At 30.4% G+C, this 19,513-nt stretch overlaps 3 protein-coding genes across 3 annotated transcripts; all 3 read left to right on the top strand.

The window, feature by feature from the left end:
• Positions 1 to 4,852: 4,852 nt before the first annotated feature.
• LOC114181162 (gibberellin-regulated protein 14-like) lies at positions 4,853 to 7,327 on the top strand. The gene is made up of 4 exons (XM_028067521.1): positions 4,853 to 5,100; positions 5,182 to 5,214; positions 6,124 to 6,460; positions 6,825 to 7,327. The coding sequence occupies exons 1-4, from the start codon at positions 5,047 to 5,049 to the stop codon at positions 7,007 to 7,009; spliced, it is 609 nt and encodes a 202-aa protein (XP_027923322.1). The 5' UTR covers positions 4,853 to 5,046; the 3' UTR covers positions 7,010 to 7,327.
• A 2,330-nt stretch (positions 7,328 to 9,657) lies between these two features.
• On the top strand, positions 9,658 to 12,503 carry LOC114181747 (senescence-associated carboxylesterase 101). The gene is made up of 4 exons (XM_028068292.1): positions 9,658 to 9,830; positions 10,004 to 10,349; positions 10,649 to 11,167; positions 11,385 to 12,503. Exons 1-4 carry the CDS (start codon positions 9,814 to 9,816, stop codon positions 12,201 to 12,203), a joined length of 1,701 nt encoding a protein of 566 aa, XP_027924093.1. The 5' UTR covers positions 9,658 to 9,813; the 3' UTR covers positions 12,204 to 12,503.
• A 2,913-nt stretch (positions 12,504 to 15,416) lies between these two features.
• On the top strand, positions 15,417 to 18,360 carry LOC114182093 (senescence-associated carboxylesterase 101-like). Its single transcript, XM_028068850.1, has 4 exons — positions 15,417 to 15,623; positions 15,793 to 16,138; positions 16,433 to 16,954; positions 17,251 to 18,360. The coding sequence occupies exons 1-4, from the start codon at positions 15,607 to 15,609 to the stop codon at positions 18,067 to 18,069; spliced, it is 1,704 nt and encodes a 567-aa protein (XP_027924651.1). The 5' UTR covers positions 15,417 to 15,606; the 3' UTR covers positions 18,070 to 18,360.
• The last annotated feature ends 1,153 nt before the right edge of the window (positions 18,361 to 19,513 follow it).

The following is a 19,513-nucleotide window of genomic DNA, read 5'->3' as shown; positions in this document are numbered from 1 at the left end:
TAAAATTATATTTACACAAGAATTAAGAAACAATACTCTTAAGTTTGATAAGGATAAAAAATATAAGGATTAAATATGTTTTTAATTCTTCAACTTGTAGTGAAAATTGGAACTAGTCACCTCATAAACTTTAAACCAATTTAGTCTCTCATCTTTATAAATGCGCGGATTTAGTCATTCAAACCAAATTTTGTTAAGTTTATTTGACGTTTCAAACGTGTTTCTCAACTAACATTGAAGCAAACATGTGTCAGACGATATAAATAAACTAAAATGCTATAATGAAATGTGAAATAAACTTAATAAAATTTGATTAAAATGACTAAATTTACGTATTTATAGAATTGAGAGATTAAATTGGTTTAAAATTTTTAAAAGAGACTAATTTTAATTTTTAATAAAAATTGAAAGATGAAAAATATATTTAACCCAAAAATATAGAAATCAAAGTTTTTTATATGAAAAATATTTAAGTTTTTTTATTTAATAAAAAAATGAGACATTTAAAGCGAAACTGGATGTGTATAGCTGTTATCCTCTTTATATAAAGTTGACTCTAAAAATGGTGAGAAAGGAATGATAAAATAATGGGTCACACTGTCCTTCCTTTTCAGTCACATCCCTACATCTTATGTATGAGCTGTCACCACACCAGGTACCTTATGGACTTTACTTTCCTACACAACCACATAAATCATAAAAAATAAATGTTTAGGTGAAAATAAATCAGTAAAAGAATAATTGTTTATTGTATAATGTTATTTAATAATAAAAATGCAACCATAATGGACTATAGGTATCATATAATTAATTATGATAATTAAAGAACACTTCTTTATTTTGTCATCAGATGGGTCAGTCATTAACTAGAGTTATATTTCAACGTTTTTCTTAGATTTAATTATACATATGATCTTTATTTTTGATGAAAAGTGTAAGTTGGTCTTTTTAATATTTTTTTTTCTCAATTTGATCTTAATTTTTAAAAATTAATTTAATTTATATTTTTTTAAAATTAAAACTAAATTAAAATAACAATTTAATATTTTTCGATAAAAATAGAACAAAAAATAATTAGAGTGAAATCAACTCAAGTTTTTTCGACAAATGATTTTTTTTTATAAAGTTTAGACAATAGACTCTATAACTTGAACAAGTTTTTTTTCCTATTAAATTTGTAAAGGCATTTGTTGTTGCACTTCAAAAATATTTTTATAAAACAAAATATATTATTTAATAATTAATAAATTAAATGATTTAATATTTAAAAAATGTAAAATATTAGTTAATATTGATGTTTTTGATGCTAGTTTTATTTAATAATTTTTATTCACATGAGTTATGTTTCGTATTTAAGGTTTAAATATGTTTTTTGTCTTTCAATTTTCAGTAAAAATTAAACTTATTCTCTCTTGAAAACCTTCAACCAATTTAGTCTCTCATATTTAGAAATGCATGATTTAATTATTTAAATCCAATTTTTACTAAAAATTGGAGGACTAAAAACAAACACAATATTTAATGGATATATTACTTCATCTATATGATTTTTTGAATAATATTGATTTGGTTGGATTTGAACAAATAGAAAATAATATATAAGTTAATTTGTTTAGAGTGTCGAGTTATCTTATTTTATTATTATTTCATTTTAACTATATAATTGATTATGTCGTGATTATAATAGATTATGTTGAAAGGAGGAGTTACTTCAACACATATGAAGATGGTTTTGATGATGTCCAAGACTACACTTCATGTGCATTACCAGTTTAGAATTAGTCCTGTTTTAGTTAGGCTGTGCATTAGGCTGTTAGTATGAAATATCATATCTAAATCAAGTCTGCATTAAGTTGTAATTAACCATCACACTCTTGCTTGTACAATCATGAATTGATTAGCTGTTTAACTAATGGATTAGCTGTGAGTACTGCACTAAGGCAGTGAAAATACACTCATGATAATCGATTAGGTAAATTCCTAATCCATTAATGACAACAGAGAACTCTATATAAAAGTTGTTTTATGAAATTTGTTTTAGTCGGGAAAAAAGTTACAAATCACTGAAAAACATTCTGAGAAACAGCCCTCTGAGATTCATAGAGTTCTTAAGCATTCTTGAAGATCATTCAAGTGAAGATTCAAAGAGATTGATGGTTGATTCTACCTTGATGGGTCTAGCTTGAATCTAGGAGCAAATTGACAAATCTGCACAACAATAGGTGTATTCGTTTCTTGATTCTTTTTATTGTATTTCTGATTACAATTGCTTCATTGTGTGAAGTGTAGGCCTAGGTGCAATTGCGTGGATGCATTGCTCCTAGGGGGGGTTCTTGATTGGTAGATCAAGTTCTTGGGTTTTAGGTTATAGAATTATATAGGTGTTCTTGTAATTCTTGGATCCTAATTGTATTAGTGGAATCCTCCTAAGTGGGTTTACTTAGGAGAAGACTGGACGTAGATTCATCTTGAATCGAACCAGTATAAACTGTTGTGTCTTGATTTATCTCTTCTCTTACAATCTTTCTTAATTGCATTAAACAGTCCATTAACACAGAACTGCGAAATTGATTAAATGGGTTATAAGACTTAAAAGATTCTTTCAAGATTTCACTTAACCAAGTGAAAGACTCATTAATCAATTCTGATCCCTTTCTAGGTTGAACTATTAGACAGATATATTATTAACAGATTATTTATTTTTTCCCGCTATTATACTGTTCTTAAACCTCTATTTTATGCTAAGGTTATTTTAAATTAATCTTTTTTTCTTTTATTTTCTTCCATGTTCATTTTCAATAAAAAACACAACAAACCTACCTCTAGATTGTAAAAGTTTTTTTTTTCACTTTATGCAAGGTACTCATTTTTTATTGTTCAAATTAATTTATAATTTAAAATTTAAGATTTAGAATTTAAGGTTTAATTGGTCAAACGACCTTCAAGATTGAAAACTCTTCAATTTGTTTTTTTTTTATCATATACCTTCTATTTTATATTGGTGCCAATTTTAATTTTTATATATCAATAAATGGCTTTCATGTATTAGATTAAGTGCAAATAAATGTATGCATCATATTCATTGTGTCTTTAAAGAAACGTAGATCATTTTAAAAATTGTTTTAAAAAGATATTAATTGATAACATAATCTATTATATTTTAAATTACAAAAGTGTTACATTAACCAATAATAAATTACTTCATTGATGGTTATATTAAATAATCTAATGTATTATATTAAGAGGCTTGCTCAACTATATGTCTCAAATATGAAGTTGGTCTGAAATAAAAGCATTCACACATAATTCATTATGACCTAAATAATTGATTATATTATTTTTCTTATATTCTTATAATAAATTAACAATAATGCAGTCAATTATACCTCATAATAATAATTATATTTATTAAAATAAGTTTTACTACTAAAAATTTTTATATTACATTTGCAAATTTGTTAAAAAAAATTGTAATTTTTTTTCTGTCATTTATTCTAAGAATCTTAATTCATAGGTAATTCCTTCGCGGATAATTATTTCCTTCAAAATTTGTTGCAAAAAGTATTTTATACAAAATATTTTACAAAAAAATTGGTAGTAATTTCTTGCAAAAATTTTCTTACAACAAAATTTGTAAATATTTCCTACGAAAAAAATTTCAAAACAAAATTGATAAAAAAATATGAATTTTTTTAGTAGTGTTTGGTATAATTTTTTTTTAAGTTTCAAAAATAATCAATTAAACAATTACAAACACACGACTTCTAAGAACTTTCCAAAAACATAAAATTAAACTTTTGATCATTACTCTTATAAAAGTTTTGAAGCATTTGGTTAATTATTCTAACTTTTTCTTCTATTCTTCATATTTTTTTACATTATTTTATTTTGATTGTGCTTGTAGTTTCTTGTTAGACATCTTTTTTATTAAATACTTTATTTTATTTTGATTGCGCTCGTTAGACATCTCTTTTATTAAATACTTTATTTTATTAACATATTTAAGTAGTTAAAACTTATTTTTAGAGGTAGAGTTTAAGTCTAATTCAACTCCATAAAATTGGTTTATAAGGTGAGATTTACACCTCACTTATATAATATGAAATTGTCTAATCTCTGACCAAGGTGGAACTTCTAACACTAATAAACGTTTTTATTATAGTATAGGTTTCATCACATTGTATCATACCGTAATATCACGAGTCTAACTAAATTAGTTGATTAGAATACGTGAGTAATTGTAAATTTTCTAACATAAACTAAGTTTCTATGGATAACAATTAATAACCCCACCTTTAATATTGTGAAGAATAACAATTGCATTAGTTTGACTAGTTGGTTGTCAAACCAAGATTTCGTCATAACTTATGTCATTAACTTTGGACTTGTGTTCTCTATAGGTTGTGGATTGACTCAATTTCTCAAATACATAATCTGCATTGATTAGTGGTAACACACACTCTCATAATAAGAACTCTGCATTAAGATAATGCTACTTGCACAGACACAATGTTAGAGGCACGTGGGTCGAAGCTGTTTGAGTCAGTGTAACTTGGTGACAGCTAGGTATTAATTCTCCCACCATAATCATATAACCTAAACAAAAATTTAACAATATTTCTCTGCTTTGTGCCTCTAAGATATGATTTGTTTCGTTGGTATTTTGTTTGGAAAAGGTTTTTGTAGTGTTTGCTGAGAGATTCATGACAGAAGAAAATTGAGAAATTTTCATCACTCACAATACAACATAACATAACATAGCATTCAATCTATAATCTCAAAATAATAAACATACGAAATTTCTTCACTTGTACATTATACATTGTTAAACCTTATTCAGAATTTGAGACAAATGTTTAAACCAGCAAAAAAATATATTACAAAATTTTATTTACAACACTCTTCAGACCTAAAACGTGTTTTTCTGCTACCGTGCCTAACTTTTTCTCTTGACCTCTATATAATACACCAAGAACCAGTTCTTTCTTAACACTGTCCAACAAGCTCTACACTCTTCTTCCCACATTTCTGGTCCCTGCTCCAGAAATGGCTTCCAATTCCATTTTTCTTCTAGCCATTTTTCTAGTGGTTACCTCAAAGGTACACACTCTTTGAAGTGTTTTTGTTCCTTCAACTGTTTCTGCTTCAACATGAACAACTCACCTTCATGTTCTTGTGCAGGTTTTTTCTCATGAAGAAGATCTTAAGACAGTGGTATGCTCACTCACTCACTCACTCACTCAAACTTTTCCTTTTAGTTTTGTTTGGTTTCTCTACATCCTTGCTTTAAAAGGTTTTCTTTTTGAAATTGTTTTTGTCGTTATTAGTATGATTTGTTTATTATCTTTCATTAAGAGTGTCTAATCTAGCTACCTTATTGTCAAGTTCAGATTTTGACCAATTTATTGATTTTGTTTGTCCTTTTAAAAGATTGAGTTGACAACAAAATGTGATTTATAGAGCTGTCTACACACATACCACAAAAAAGCACAATTTGTTTAGATCATTAAGGAAGATGGAGAAACAGTTAAAAAAGCAGCACACTATTTTTTCAATTTCTCATGACTTTCTCTTCTTCTTTAACAATGACAATCTCTGCATTGACACAGATACAGAAGATATTTTAAACTAACCAAGAAAACATATATTCTTTAGTAGCACAGATTACATGTATGGTTGGAGACTCCTTGAAACTCTGAAAGAAGATATTTCAGTTTTTACTGTGTAAACTGAGAAGGAAATAAAGAGTTAGATCCAGGTTCAGTTGGTCTCAACAGAAATCAAAAAGCACTTAAACAATGTTTGATTTTAAGTCTGAGAGACTCTAACCACAGTTTAGAGACTTACTATTGTTTTGAGACACCATAACTTTCAATAGTATGTGTCTACATTATAATTTTAACTGAAAAGTAGCTCTGTAAAAGCAAGTCTTGATTTGTTTTTGAAAACCATGTTTTCATACATAATTTTGAGTCAAACTTAAGTACCAAAACTTTCTTCAATTATACACTTAATCTTTGTGTTGTGTCACAACTTTTAAGGTGAATGCATCAGTGTTTGCACATTAGCATATGTATAAATGAATACTGTTGTTGAGAAAGTTGAACATGGCATTTGGCATAGGTGAACTATGTAAGTTCTAAAGTTTCTGCACCTTCACCTGCACCACCACTGAAGGCACCAACTCCTTCCCCTCCAGGGCCAGTGACCACACCAAGTCCAACCACACCCCCTGCTAAGGTACCCCCTCCTCAGTCCCCAACAGTGAAGCCACCAGCTCCAGCACCACCACAAGTGAAGCCACCAGCTCCAACACCACCACAAGTGAAGCCACCAACACCAGCACCACCACAAGTGAAGCCACCAACACCAGCACCACCACAAGTGAAGCCACCAACACCAGCACCCCCAGTGGTTTACCCTCCTCCTCCTCCATCTCCAATAGTGAAGTCAATTAAGGGTATGTCTCTAAGAACTTCTCTACAGTGCCTATTGTAATTGAATGATATGATTTTTGCCACTTTTTTTAATGTATTTTGGTCAGTGTACTTTCAACTGACATGGATTAAAATTGGTTAAATATGTTTAAGAATAACAACACAAGCTATCTTATGTTTGTAATTATATATTAGTCAGAAGTACTTGTCAAATTTGGTTATGGAAAAACCTGATCTGAATGTGAGTCAATCTCTGATCTCATGATGCATGTGAGAGAAGAGAAGAGAACCTTTGTTTGTTAATGTGACATTCTCTTTAAATGCTAACTGAGATACACCGAAGGAATAATAACTGAAGGCTTTTTCTCTGCATTTTTTTCTTTTCAGATTGTCTTCCACTGTGTGATGGTAGGTGCCAATTGCACTCAAGGAAGAAATTTTGTTTGAGGGCATGCGTGACCTGTTGCTACCGTTGCAGATGTGTTCCTCCTGGAACTTATGGCAACAGAGAAAAGTGTGGCAAATGCTACACTGATATGTTGACTCATGGCAACAAATACAAGTGCCCGTAGAATCCTCCACCTATTATTTAGTAGCACCTAAGTTTTTCTTTTTCTTTCAAGTTATCAAGTTTGAATGCATGGATGAGTATGTGGTTTGATCAAGTTGCTGGTGTACTTAATAACCATCATAAATTATACAAGTGTTGATCCATTGGTTCAGCACTATTTTGTGCTGTCTATAGGATCAGTGTGGTCCATGAAATATCATATGATTAATATGAGGAAGTATTTTGGTGTACTCATTTGAGAATTATAATTTCTTGCGGTGATATCTTTAATGCAGATTTGAGAACTGCATAATTAATTTGAAGGTGACCCTTTTGAAGATTTTGATTCCTTTTTGGGCACATCTTTTTGAGATGTTATGAGGTGGGTGATACATCCTTTACTTGTCCTTTTGTTGGCATTGATTCAAGCATGGGGACGCCAATAATAAATCACGCCTATCTACCATTCTCAGAATGCTTTGATTGAACTGCATTGAAAAAAGCATATCACAGAGTAATGCCTTAGGTTAAAGCTCTAGATTTCAATTGCAGTAGCTTGAGCTATAAATGGTAACTTTCTTGGTTGTGACATTGGAACAAACAGGTTATAAGCAAGTTACCTAGGAAGTAACGGTGGTTTATTTGAAGCAAAAAAAGTGAACAATTTTTTCCCAAAAGTGAAGAGCGACCCTTGTCATAGATGCTTATAAAAAATGCTTTAATAATTTTTTATAAAGTTATTGAAATAAACAATTGATTTAAATTTTTAATTTGTTTGTTTTTCAAAAAGCTATAATTGAAGATTTTTTAAATAATTTTTGCGTGTTATAAAATATTTTTCGTCTTTTATACTTTCGTAACGTAGAAACACAGCCTTTTTAGATTTTGATTTCTTCTTGAACCAGCATATTTTCTTACGGACATCTGAAAGTAGGAAAATTTTCCCTTTATCTTTGAAAAATGATTTTTGAATTTTAAAATCTAAGATGTTCTTTTGCATAAAAAAATATATTTTGAATTATACCATTCGAAAGTTATTTTTAACTTTTAAATTCTGTAATTTGAAAGTTTATTTTGAATCAAAAATCTTTTTACTTCTTGAAAAAAAAAACTTAAAAGAAAATTTATTCATTTTTGAAATCATTTAAAAAAAGCTTTTAGTTTGCACAACGTAGAAATAATTTCTTAATAAAAAAAAGTTTGCATTGTGAAGGTTCAAAGTATGTTTGAAACTGGTTATTTTTTTAAGTGTTATTTTAATGAAAAATGAGTTTTTGAAAAAAAATATAGACAAACTTAGATAAACTTTTTATAAATAGTATTAACATAGATTATTTTTTATTTTTAATTGAAATGAAGTAATAAAAATAACACTTTTTTTATCTAAATAAGTAGTTTGTCAAATTTTATTAAAATATCATTTTTCTATTTTAATTATGTAATTTGAAAGTATTTTTTCACATTACATATTCCCAAAAACATTTTTTTTTATGTAAAAAAATGACTTCCGAAATTCAAAACACTTTTTTTCTTAAGTCCATTCATAATACAACATTTAAAGAAGGGGTGGCGATGGTAAGGAGACAGTTTGGTCTTTTAATCACTTCCATATGAGTGCACACGAAAACTATGGGTGCAAAAAGAAATGACATTTTATATTTTGGTCTTGAAAGTTCTAGACTTAAATGGGTCATAAGGCCCAATTTTAATGTAAAGCAGATGGGTCTCTCTCTAAACTCGTCGATGAAGATTTGTGCCTATCTTAATTTCGAGTTTTTTGGATATATTTTGAAAACACGTTTTAAAAAAATAACAAAAAAATTTAAAATTAATTTATGTATGGATTAACTTGTACATACTTTTTATATTGTTTCTTAAAGATTACTTTTAATTTACACTTTCTTAATTTTAATTTACAAAAAAAAAAAATTAAATTTTTTTATATTTTTCTCTCTATATGAGAAAAGCTTACATAAAGACCCTTCATAACATATATCTCGTACAAAAGTTTTCAAATAATATATTAATAAAAATATCTTAAATTTTAGTGGGTGATGGCAAAAAGTCTACCTACTTTTTTTTTTACCATATATTTTGATATCTTAACTCATTAGAGAGATATATAATAAAATATATTTGGAAGTGATGCAACCATATGGTGATACCATGGTATATAAATATTTTAGGTCACAATATTCTCAATGGAATTTATTTAGGATTTTTAATCTTTAAAAATAATTAACATTAATCAACAAGGTGACACTATAATTAGTGACATTTTCTCACTAAACTAAGAATTATATCAAGTGAATTAGAAAATCACAAGCTTGACCCTATATATTGTATTTGTGATCATAAATGTTCTTAGATGTTTAACTCCAATAACTAAGCGTTTCTTCTAACTATATTTAAAACTACAATTTATTAAAAGTTATAAATTGAAGTGAGGTTCATTAAATAAGTAATGAAACTAATAAAAGTTTATAGTTTATAATTAAGTTTTATCTGATCATTAAAAATAATCATTTCCAAATCTTAAAGCTTGCATAATTACAGTCTCAATCAATAGCATATAATTTCTCCTTTCTCTTTACAGTGCGTAAAAAAAAAAAAAAAGTTTAAAATCGAATGTGAACACACGACATATCCGAGAACATCTCTCTCAGACTTATTTGTTTAATGAGGTAATGTTGACGCGCTTCGTTGACCTTCTTCTTTACTTGCCAGTGGATCTTCCACGCAGTTTCCACTATTCACTTTCTTTTAAGTTTCACAATTTTCATTCATCTTCAACTCAATTCTCCTCTTCTTACTCACACAACCACCATGAATCTTACTCAATCGTATGTCACAACTTAACTCTTCCTGCACTCAATTTGTTTGTTGGGTTTTGTTTTTTTGTTTCAAAAGTCATAAACTTGAAACACTTGAATTGAATCCTATGTAACCAACATGTTTGTTTGTTTGCTTGTTTGTGTCTGATTAACTTTGAGTTATGAACTTGTTGTGGTTGCAGATTTAACAGTGGAATTGTGCAAGCACCCTTTGTCACAAGCTCTTCTCTTCTTTCAAAAACATGGGATGCTATCTCCTCACGTGATGAAGATGTGGTTCCCCACGGGGGTAGGGGATTGTTCTGGAAAGTTCGGGAGGAATCGGATTTGACGATTGTGGTGTTTGAGGTCAGGAATGATTTTGATCCTCAGCAGAAATTGGTTTCTTCTTCTTATCTCAAGGAGAACAATAACTTCCACCGCTTTGAGTTTCTATGTACCAAGAAAATTCCAGAGTTCTCTGTTAATGAGTCTGCAGTTTCGCTAGTCATTGACAATCTTGAGAAGCTTGATGAGTTGAAGTCCAAGGTACATCTTCTCCTTCTTCCCCTTTCATTATTTTTGTGGTTTCTATTTGAAAAATTGCAATCTGAAACACAATAGATTGATTAAGACATTACATTTCTTATGTGGCCTGCATGATTTGTAGTCTAAGCTCTAGAGTGAGTCATTGTGAATTTCTGTTCTGTCATTTTTTACTTTTCTTTGAAAACTAAAAATAACTTTTGAAAGTTGAAATCAAACTCACTTTGTTTCTTTTATTTGCTTAGAATTTATTGTTCTTCCTATGTGAGTGAGTCCTTGTAACAATGGTAATACTGATGCAGATTAATAGCTCCCATCCCTTGATTGTTACTGGACATGGTGTTGGAGGAGCAATAGCTTCTCTCTTTACTGTGTTGCTGTTAGATAGAATTGGTTCAGGAAAGAAACGTCCTCTCTGCATCACCTTTGGTTCTCCCCTTATTGGTGACAAAAAGTTGCAAGAAGCTATATGGAGTTCATCCTTTCTACATGTTGTCTCTTGCAAAGACTCACTTCCCAAGAAGTTGAATCCCCACCCAAGTGCTTACATACCTTTTGGGATATTTCTCTTCTGTTCTGATACAGGTGCTACTTGTTTTGAGAACCCCGAGTCTGTTTTGGAGCTTCTTGTGAGCTCAATCGGTGATCAAAGTCAAGGTTTTGAGGTCGCAGATTATGGAAAACTTGTCCGAAATCTCAATCGTAAAGCAATTTGCAAGGACTTTACCCCACGGGGACTGAACTTGACAAATTCTACTTCACTGAACGCAAGTATCTATTTGCAGTTGTGTGCAGCACTGGGATTGACATCTGATATGCAGGTACCTGAATATGTTTCAAGTTCTAAACCGCTTGCATTTAGAGTAAGAACAGAACTTATAAGCAATACTATGAGGGCAAATTTCTTATTAAATTAAGAGTTTCAACTTGATAATATATGATGACATAATTTGGTGAGCAAATTAGTCTTGTCTGTAACTAGACTATAATTTGGTAGCAAATTTTTTCATAAGATCTGATCGAAATTTGATTTTACAGGAGATACAACACCAGAAGATTGATATAAATGCTTTGGCAACAAAGCTGGAAACACTGGAGAAAAAATTCATGTTCCAGAAGAAGGAGAAATTTGATCCATCCAAGAGATTGAATATGAAGAAGATAGAGATGGCAAAACTTGAATGGTACAAGAAGCATTGTAAAAGTCTAGGTATTGGGTACTATGACTGCTTCAAAAAGGCCGTCTCAACAATTGACCAAGATGCTGTTCAGTGGCAGAGAGAGCTCAGAATCTACTGGAGTAAGATGGTTGAAGAGGCAGAGATGAAACCTCAGACAGAAGCTGCAGCTTTTCGTACTCGCTGGCTTTTTGCTGGAACTAACTTCAGGAGAATGGTTGAGCCCCTAGACATTGCTGAATACTATGCAAATGGTCTTCGTAAGGACTATGAGGCTAAAGGAAGGTCTAGACATTATATAGTGTTGGAGAAGTGGCTGGAAGAAGATAAGAAACAAAAAAGTGATTCAAACGGCAACACTAGAAAGAATGTGGAATTGATTTTAACCATTGACTCTTGCTTTTGGGCAAAACTTGAAGAGGCTCTCCTTTTGTGTGGACAGTTGGAGAATTTGAAAGAGAATGAAGAGGTAAAAGGGAAGTTGGTTGACTTTGAGAAGTATGTTTATGAATCACTGAAAAGGTATGAAGTGTCACCAGAAATTTTCTTGAAAGGAAGCAGTTACATGAGTTGGTGGAATAAGTATAAAAGATTTGCTGATAATCATAGACTAGCAAGCTTCATGAGCAATCCTCAGCATTTTGATCAGTATACTGAGGGAGCCTATTTCTTCTCCTGAAGAATTTAGGGTTTAGGGTTTAGGGTTCATGAGCAATCATAGACTAGCGAATGCAAAGTGTGGTTGGCTGTACAATAAATTATGATTTAATCATTCTGCATTTCCTTTGTTGATTTTGGTAGGGATCTTTGTTTTGTCATCCCTTGTGCTGTCTTATTGTAAACTCTTGCAGTTGTCTTTCCCTTGTAAACTTCCACTCTCATTGTTCTGGAAAATTTGAGTGTAATGGAAGCATTGTAACGCCCTAACCTACTTTGGAGTTACATTATTACAAATCATTTCACCAATCAATCACTAACATAAGTAGATAACTGACGAGTCTCGGTTTTGTAGAGTTTTTCTAAGCTAATTTTTTCTCCTTGAGATTTCTTGGAATTTCAGTGCAGAGTGAATTTTAAGGTTCTTGTGCAGTGAACTGTAGGAGTGCTGTTTGGAGAGCTCATTTCAGTGCTGTGATGAAGTACGCAATGCAAAGTTCAGTCCAGTTGAGGAAATTATTACTCAGCACATGATTAGCTTGGAACAATCATTACTTCAAGTATGAATGCAACTGCTGAAACAGAATGCAACTTGCTACTATCAGTTTTGAAGGTTGAAGAAGCTAAATCAGTGAGCAAAGTAACCTGCATTTGCCTTTGAAGAAGCACTGAGCAATGCCTCGTGTATGTGTTTCCTTGAACCTAACAATGCTATGTCTACGTACGTAGCAAGTTTCCTCTATCTATGAGAAGAAAATGTTGACTTGATTTATCTCATACCACTGACTTCATCTTCATATCATTGATCTATTAAAGCTATAAAATTCTCAATAATGCACTGCATCACAAGTTTCTTCCTTTCTTTTTATTTTGAACAGACTATGATGCGCCGATACTTTAATTTGAATCACCGATACTTTAATTTGAATCACGTATTCGTGTCTGATACTTTGGGATCACGTATTCGTGTAAGATACTTTAGGATATTTTATCGATACTTACCAATGAAGTATTTAATTTATGAAGTCGTAGTAGACTACAAGAAAATCTTGGAATAATGACCAATTTTAATGACAAAAAATAATTAGTCACTATAATGATCAATTTTGGTATCAATTTATAAACTAAACATTATTGACAACTAATTTAGATACCAATTTAGCTCGATCCTTATTCTACTTTTTGTCAAGCCTTGAGAGCCTCCTACGATTTTTTATATTTTAGGTGGATTAAGTTGGGATAACCTATCAAGAAGGAGGATCCAAGTCGACTATATCTAGTACATATAGCTGATACATTTTGATGGCCGAGGATGATTATATCTATTATTAGGAGATAAAAGAAACATGTGTCTACCCAATAAAAACATGTAACATAATAATATCTCCTAAGTAGTAATATATTTGCACTACAGGAAAACTAAATTAACTTTCAAAGTTAACGTCGATCAAATTTCAGACACTATTAAAGTTGATTTGTCCAACTATAACGTGACACAAAATGTTAATTTTGTTTATAAGAAAAGATTATAAAATGTAAAATTATTTTAAAATGATTTAGCTATTGCAAACTCTAAGTCGATACTAACCATTTTTAACTTCTTTTAATAAAAATAAATGTGTTAGTGTGGGATTTACGTTCTCAAATTAGAGTCGGCTTAGCCGATGATAATAATATTCGTTCGATGTTGAATTCTAATAAAGTCGACTTACTAATCATAAAACAATGCTAACATAAGTAAAAATATTTATGGTAGTGTTATAAGGTTAACATTGATCTAATCGAGACTAATCTTACTTGTTTTTAGTTATATTTATTTAAGTTAACATCGATAAAGTTGATGTTAATTTACATGCTATGACTTTGTGCCTGGCAACAAATATGAATCATAATTTATTGTTAATTCAAACACTCATATTTAAATATGACAAATTTCCTCACACAATTTTACTCTTTCATTTTTAATGTAAATATTCTCATACTCATCTTCATCCACACTCATTTCCTTCCTTTATATTTACTTCCTTCATCTACACTCATATCCTTCATCCATATTCATCTTCTTCCATCACACTTATCTTTTTCATCTACTATAATTTTTTTTTATTATTATTTTGTTACAGAAGGAGGCTTGTGCAAGAAATTTTTTTCTTAAATCATTGTTGTTGTGAAAAGTTTACAAGGAATCGGATTTGACGATTGTGGTGTTATTGAATTTTTGCTAATACAACTTCTGAATTTGAATGATTCATTTACTTAGCGATTTTCATGTTAGTTACAATTATATTGCTATTTTATTTTTGTGAGAATAGATCAACTCTTCATTTTTTTTTTATGAATATACTAATCATATTAAACTTGATTGTGACATTATGTATGAAAAGTGCAATTGGGTCTACTTAAGATTCTTTCCATTTCTTTTGCCAATAAACTTATCGATATTTATACTCTATTTTATAGAGCTTTTCATCTTTTGCATTATACGCACACACATTATCACTTAAATTAATATATATATATATATATATATATATATATATATATATATATATATATATATATATATATATTATCTATTATTTAATTTTTTTACTTTGATTTTGATTCCTATGTTTGTTTAGACAGTGTTTTAAATAGGAAAAAATCAAAATCAAAATAAAATAATGTTACTTATATATATATATATTATCTATTATTTAATTTTTTTACTTTGATTTTGATTCCTATGTTTGTTTAGACAGTGTTTTAAATAGGAAAAAATCAAAATCAAAATAAAATAATGTTACTTTGATTAGAGACAAAAATAAAAAATTATTATAAAGAATAAAAATATGTTTAAAACTACAACTTATTAAAAGCTATAAATTTATAAATTGAAGACAAATTCATTAATTAAGGAGTGAAAGTGATAAAAGTTTATAAACTATTTAAAGTTTTATCTGAAAATAAAGAATATTTCAAAGATTGTGTATAATCATTACCTAATCTTGAACCATTCCATAATTAAACTCTCATTCACTAACATATAATGTATCCCTTCTCTTTATATATTTTTCCAGGTTGTTTTACTAAAATTCAAGAGATACCATAAATTTTGTTGATCATAAAAAATAATTATAAAATTTGATATTTTTTTAATTTTAACTAAAAAAGAATAAAAAAGTAAGGATATAATTGATAAAATTAACTAATGCTATATATCATGTCTCAGAACATCTCTCTCAGACTTATTTGTTGTATAAGCTAAAGTTAACGTGCATTGACCTGATAAACTCTACTTCTTTGCTTGCAAATGGATCTTCCACGCAGTTTCTTTCCACAGTTGCATTTGCTATTAAATTTCATAATCTTCATTCATCTTCAACTCAATTCTCCTCTTCTTTACACCTCTCATACCTCCTTTCAACTTTCTCACTCACACCACCATGAACGTTACTCAATCGTATGTGCAACCTTAACTCTTCCTGCACTCGATTTTGCTTGTTGGGTTTTGTTTTGTGTTTCAAAAGTCATAAACTTGAAACACTTGAATTGAATCCTATGCAACCAACATGTTTGTTTGATTGTTTGTGTCTGATTAACTTTGTGTTGTGAACTTGTTGTGATTGCAGATTTAGCAGTGGAATTGTGCAAGCACCCTTTGTCACAAGCTCTCGTCTTCTTCTAAAAACATGGGGTGTTATCTCCTCACGTGATGAAGATATGGTTCCCCACGTGGGGAACGGATTGTTCTGGAAAGTTCGGGAGGAATCGGATTTGACGATTGTGGTGTTTGAGGTCAGGAATGATTTTGATCCTCAGCAGAAATTGGTTTCTTCTTCTTATCTCAAGGAGAACAATAACTTCCACCGCTTAGAGTTTCTATGTACCAAGAAAATTCCAGAGTTCTCTCTTAATGGGTCTGCAGTTTCGCTAGTCATTGACAATCTTGAGAAGCTTGATGAGTTGAAGTCCAAGGTACATCTTCTCCTTCCCCTTTCATTATTTTTGTGGTTTCTATTTGAAAAGTTGCAATCTGAAACACAATAGATTGATTAAGATATTACATTTCTTATGTGGCCTGCATGATTTGTAGTCCAAGCTCTAGAGTGAGTCACTGTGAATTTCTGTTCTGTCATTTTTGACTTTTCTTTTTGAAAACTAAAAATAACTTTTGAAAGTTGAAATCAAACACACTTTATTTCTTTAATTTGCTTAGAATTTATTGTTCTTCCTGTGTGAGCCCTTGTAACAATGGAAATACTGATGCAGATTAATAGCTCCCATCCATTGATTGTTACTGGACATGGTGTTGGAGGAGCAATAGCTTCACTCTTTACTGTGTTGCTGTTAGATAGCATTGGTTCAGGGAAGAAACGGCCTCTCTGCATCACCTTTGGTTCTCCTCTTGTTGGTGACAAAAGGTTGCAACAAGCCATATCACGAAGTTCTACATGGAGTTCTTGCTTTCTACATGTTGTCTCTTGCAAAGACTCACTTCTCAAGAAGTTGAATCCCCACCCAAGTGCTTACATGCCTTTTGGGACATTTATCTTCTGTTCTGATACAGGTTCTTCTTGTTTTGAGAACCCCGAGTCTGTTTTGGAGCTTCTTGTGAGCTCAATCAATGATCAAAGTCAAGGTTTTGAGGTCCCAGATTATGGAAAACTTGTGCAAAATCTCAATCGTAAAGCAATTTGCAGGGACTTTAACCTACAGGGGATGAACTTGACACATTCTACTTCACTGAATGCAAGTATCGGTTTGCAGTTGTGTGCAGCACTAGATATGCAGGTAGCTGAATATCTTTCAAATTCTAAATCGCTTGCATTTAAAGTAAGAACAGAACCTATAAGTAATACTACAAATGCCGTTTTCTCATCGAATCAAGAGTTAACTTGATAATACATGATGACATTCAATGAAATATTTCATCATGTATTATCTATGAAATTCCAAATTTGATTACAGAACAATATCTATGATTCTACACATGTATGCTCTCTAAATCTTATTAGTCTTGTGTGTAACTAGACTAGAATTTCTTGAGTACATTTGTTTCATAATATCATCTAAATTTGATTTTACAGAAGCAACAACACCAGAACATTGATATAACCGCTTTGGCAACAAAGTTGGAAGAACTGGAGAATAAATTCATGTCCCAGAAGAAGGAGAAATTTGATCCATCCAAGAAATTGAATATAATGAAGATAGACATGGCAAATTTTGAATTGTACAAGAAGCTTTGTAAAAGTCAAGGTATTGGGTACTATGACTGCTTCAAAAAGGAGGCCTCAACAGATGACCAAGATGTTATTCCGTCGCAGAAAAGGCTCAGAAACTACTGGAGTGACATGGTTGAAGAAGCAGAGATGAAACCTCAGACAGAAGCTGCAGCCTTTCGTACTCGCTGGCTTTTTGCTGGAACTAACTACAGGAGAATGGTTGAGCCTCTATACATCGCTGAATACTATGCAAAAGGTCTTTGTAAAGACTATGAGGCTAAAGGAAGGTCTAGACATTATGCAGTGTTGGAGAAGTGGCTGGAAGAAGATAAGAAACAAAAAGCTGATTCAAACGGCAACACCAGAAAGAATGTGGAATCGATTTTAACCTTTGATTCTTGCTTTTGGGCAAAGCTTGAAGAGGCTCTCCTTTTGTGTGGACAGTTGGAGAATTTGAAAGAGAATAAAGAGGTAGAAGGGAAGTTGCTTGAATTTGAGAAGTATGTTTATGAATCACTGAAAAGGTATGAAGTGTCACCAGAGATTTTCTTGAAGGGAAGCAGTTACATGAGTTGGTGGAATAAGTATAAAGGGTCTGCAGGTAATCATAGACTAGCAAGCTTCATGAACAATCCTCAGCATTTTGATCAGTATACTGAGGGAACCTATTTCTTCCCCTGAAGTGCAGTGAATTCAAGTGTGGTTGTACAATAAATTATGATTTAGTAGGGTTCTTGTGTTTGTTATATTGGAAAAACTCTTGCAATTGAGTTTCCCTTGTAAACTTCCACTGTCATTGTTCTTGAAAATTTGAGTGTTGTGGAAGCATGAGGCTACTACTTAGTTAGTGATGATGTAACTTTGAGATCATTTGGTTAACTTTGAGGCCTGTCATGTGATCATTATCCTATATATAAACTTTGTAGCTAATGGATGTGTGAAACTGTTTATGACAGCAACAAAATTATTACACATGACAGAGAATTTGTGATTGCATACTGATATAAAAACATAGTTTGTGATTATATAATTTGTGTTTGAATAATGATATAACAAGATTGTTAATGATTGGATGATAATATAAAGAAATTGTCCTTAGACTGCATTTTGATTAAATTCTAATTTAAAAGTGACATTTCTAATTTTTTAGACAGCATTGTATAATTAATTTAACAATTCATAACCACTTTTTCCACTTTCCTCTATGGTGTAAAAAAAGTATTAATTAAAATTAGTTACATTAACACACTTTTTTTTATAATAACTACTTAAAAATAATTACATATAAATTATTTTTTTCATTGGTTTAGTGAAACATAGATTCTAACCATAGCCAAGATTTGTAGGGATGAATATTTATCTTCTTTTTTTTCCTACATTCACTTTAGTTGTATACAGTTTCAGAAAGTGTAAATTTAGTCTTCATAAAATTTTTTATTACAGATTTTATATTTCAATTTTCCAATATTAGATAATCTTGATTGAGTGTTAACAAGTCATTTAATTCCTGTATAACTAATGATAATGCTAATTTTATCCATTCACATAATATACTAATGATAAGATTTAATAATAAGCCTTAATACATGTTTTTCAAACAGATATTTTTAATTTTCAATCAACAAACAGATATTTTTAATTTTCAATCAACAATAAATTATTTATTTTTAAAAGAAATAGAAGAAAAAATTTGAGATTAAAAATTTATATCATTCGTATTTTTCTTTCTTCTTTCTCTTCTTTTTCATTTCATTCTTTTTACGTCTATCATTTTTATTTCCTTTTTATCTCTTTTCCTTCGACCCATATAGTTAATCATTTTACTTTTTGTATAAGCACTCAATAGAACAATAAATATATATATTTTTTTTTTCCTTTTCAAATTCTCATCGTTAAAAATTATTCAAATAAATGAAAAGCTGATTTGAGATTTTCAGCGTGTGAATTGTTTCTCGGTAACGCGTTTATGTACTTTTGCCTTGCCTTGTTAGAAACGCTCAAGAACTTGCTCAGAGCTTTCTAAATTACTAAAAAGGAGAAAGAAAAGTAAATAAAAGGTGACAATAATTGCATACATCAGAGTGATTAAATATGTTTTTATCCCTTAATTTTAATGAATTTTAAA

Source organism: Vigna unguiculata, chromosome 4 (genome assembly GCF_004118075.2).
Source record: "Vigna unguiculata cultivar IT97K-499-35 chromosome 4, ASM411807v1, whole genome shotgun sequence".
NCBI classification, from domain to species: domain Eukaryota; kingdom Viridiplantae; phylum Streptophyta; class Magnoliopsida; order Fabales; family Fabaceae; genus Vigna; species Vigna unguiculata.
The sequence above is the reverse complement of the archived record's forward strand: the minus strand, read 5'-3'. Positions and strand labels throughout refer to the sequence as shown.

Bases quoted from the DNA above. Each gene is read 5' to 3' on its own strand.
- LOC114182093 (XM_028068850.1), top strand. The intron at 16,139-16,432 runs GTACATCTTCTC...ATACTGATGCAG, and splicing joins TTGATGAGTTGAAGTCCAAG to ATTAATAGCTCCCATCCATT. The intron at 16,955-17,250 runs GTAGCTGAATAT...TTGATTTTACAG, and splicing joins GTGCAGCACTAGATATGCAG to AAGCAACAACACCAGAACAT.
- LOC114181747 (XM_028068292.1), top strand. The intron at 10,350-10,648 runs GTACATCTTCTC...ATACTGATGCAG, and splicing joins TTGATGAGTTGAAGTCCAAG to ATTAATAGCTCCCATCCCTT. The intron at 11,168-11,384 runs GTACCTGAATAT...TTGATTTTACAG, and splicing joins GATTGACATCTGATATGCAG to GAGATACAACACCAGAAGAT.
- LOC114181162 (XM_028067521.1), top strand. From the start codon at position 5,047: ATGGCTTCCAATTCCATTTTTCTTCTAGCCATTTTTCTAGTGGTTACC. The intron at 5,101-5,181 runs GTACACACTCTT...GTTCTTGTGCAG, and splicing joins TTCTAGTGGTTACCTCAAAG to GTTTTTTCTCATGAAGAAGA. The intron at 6,461-6,824 runs GTATGTCTCTAA...TTTTCTTTTCAG, and splicing joins AATAGTGAAGTCAATTAAGG to ATTGTCTTCCACTGTGTGAT.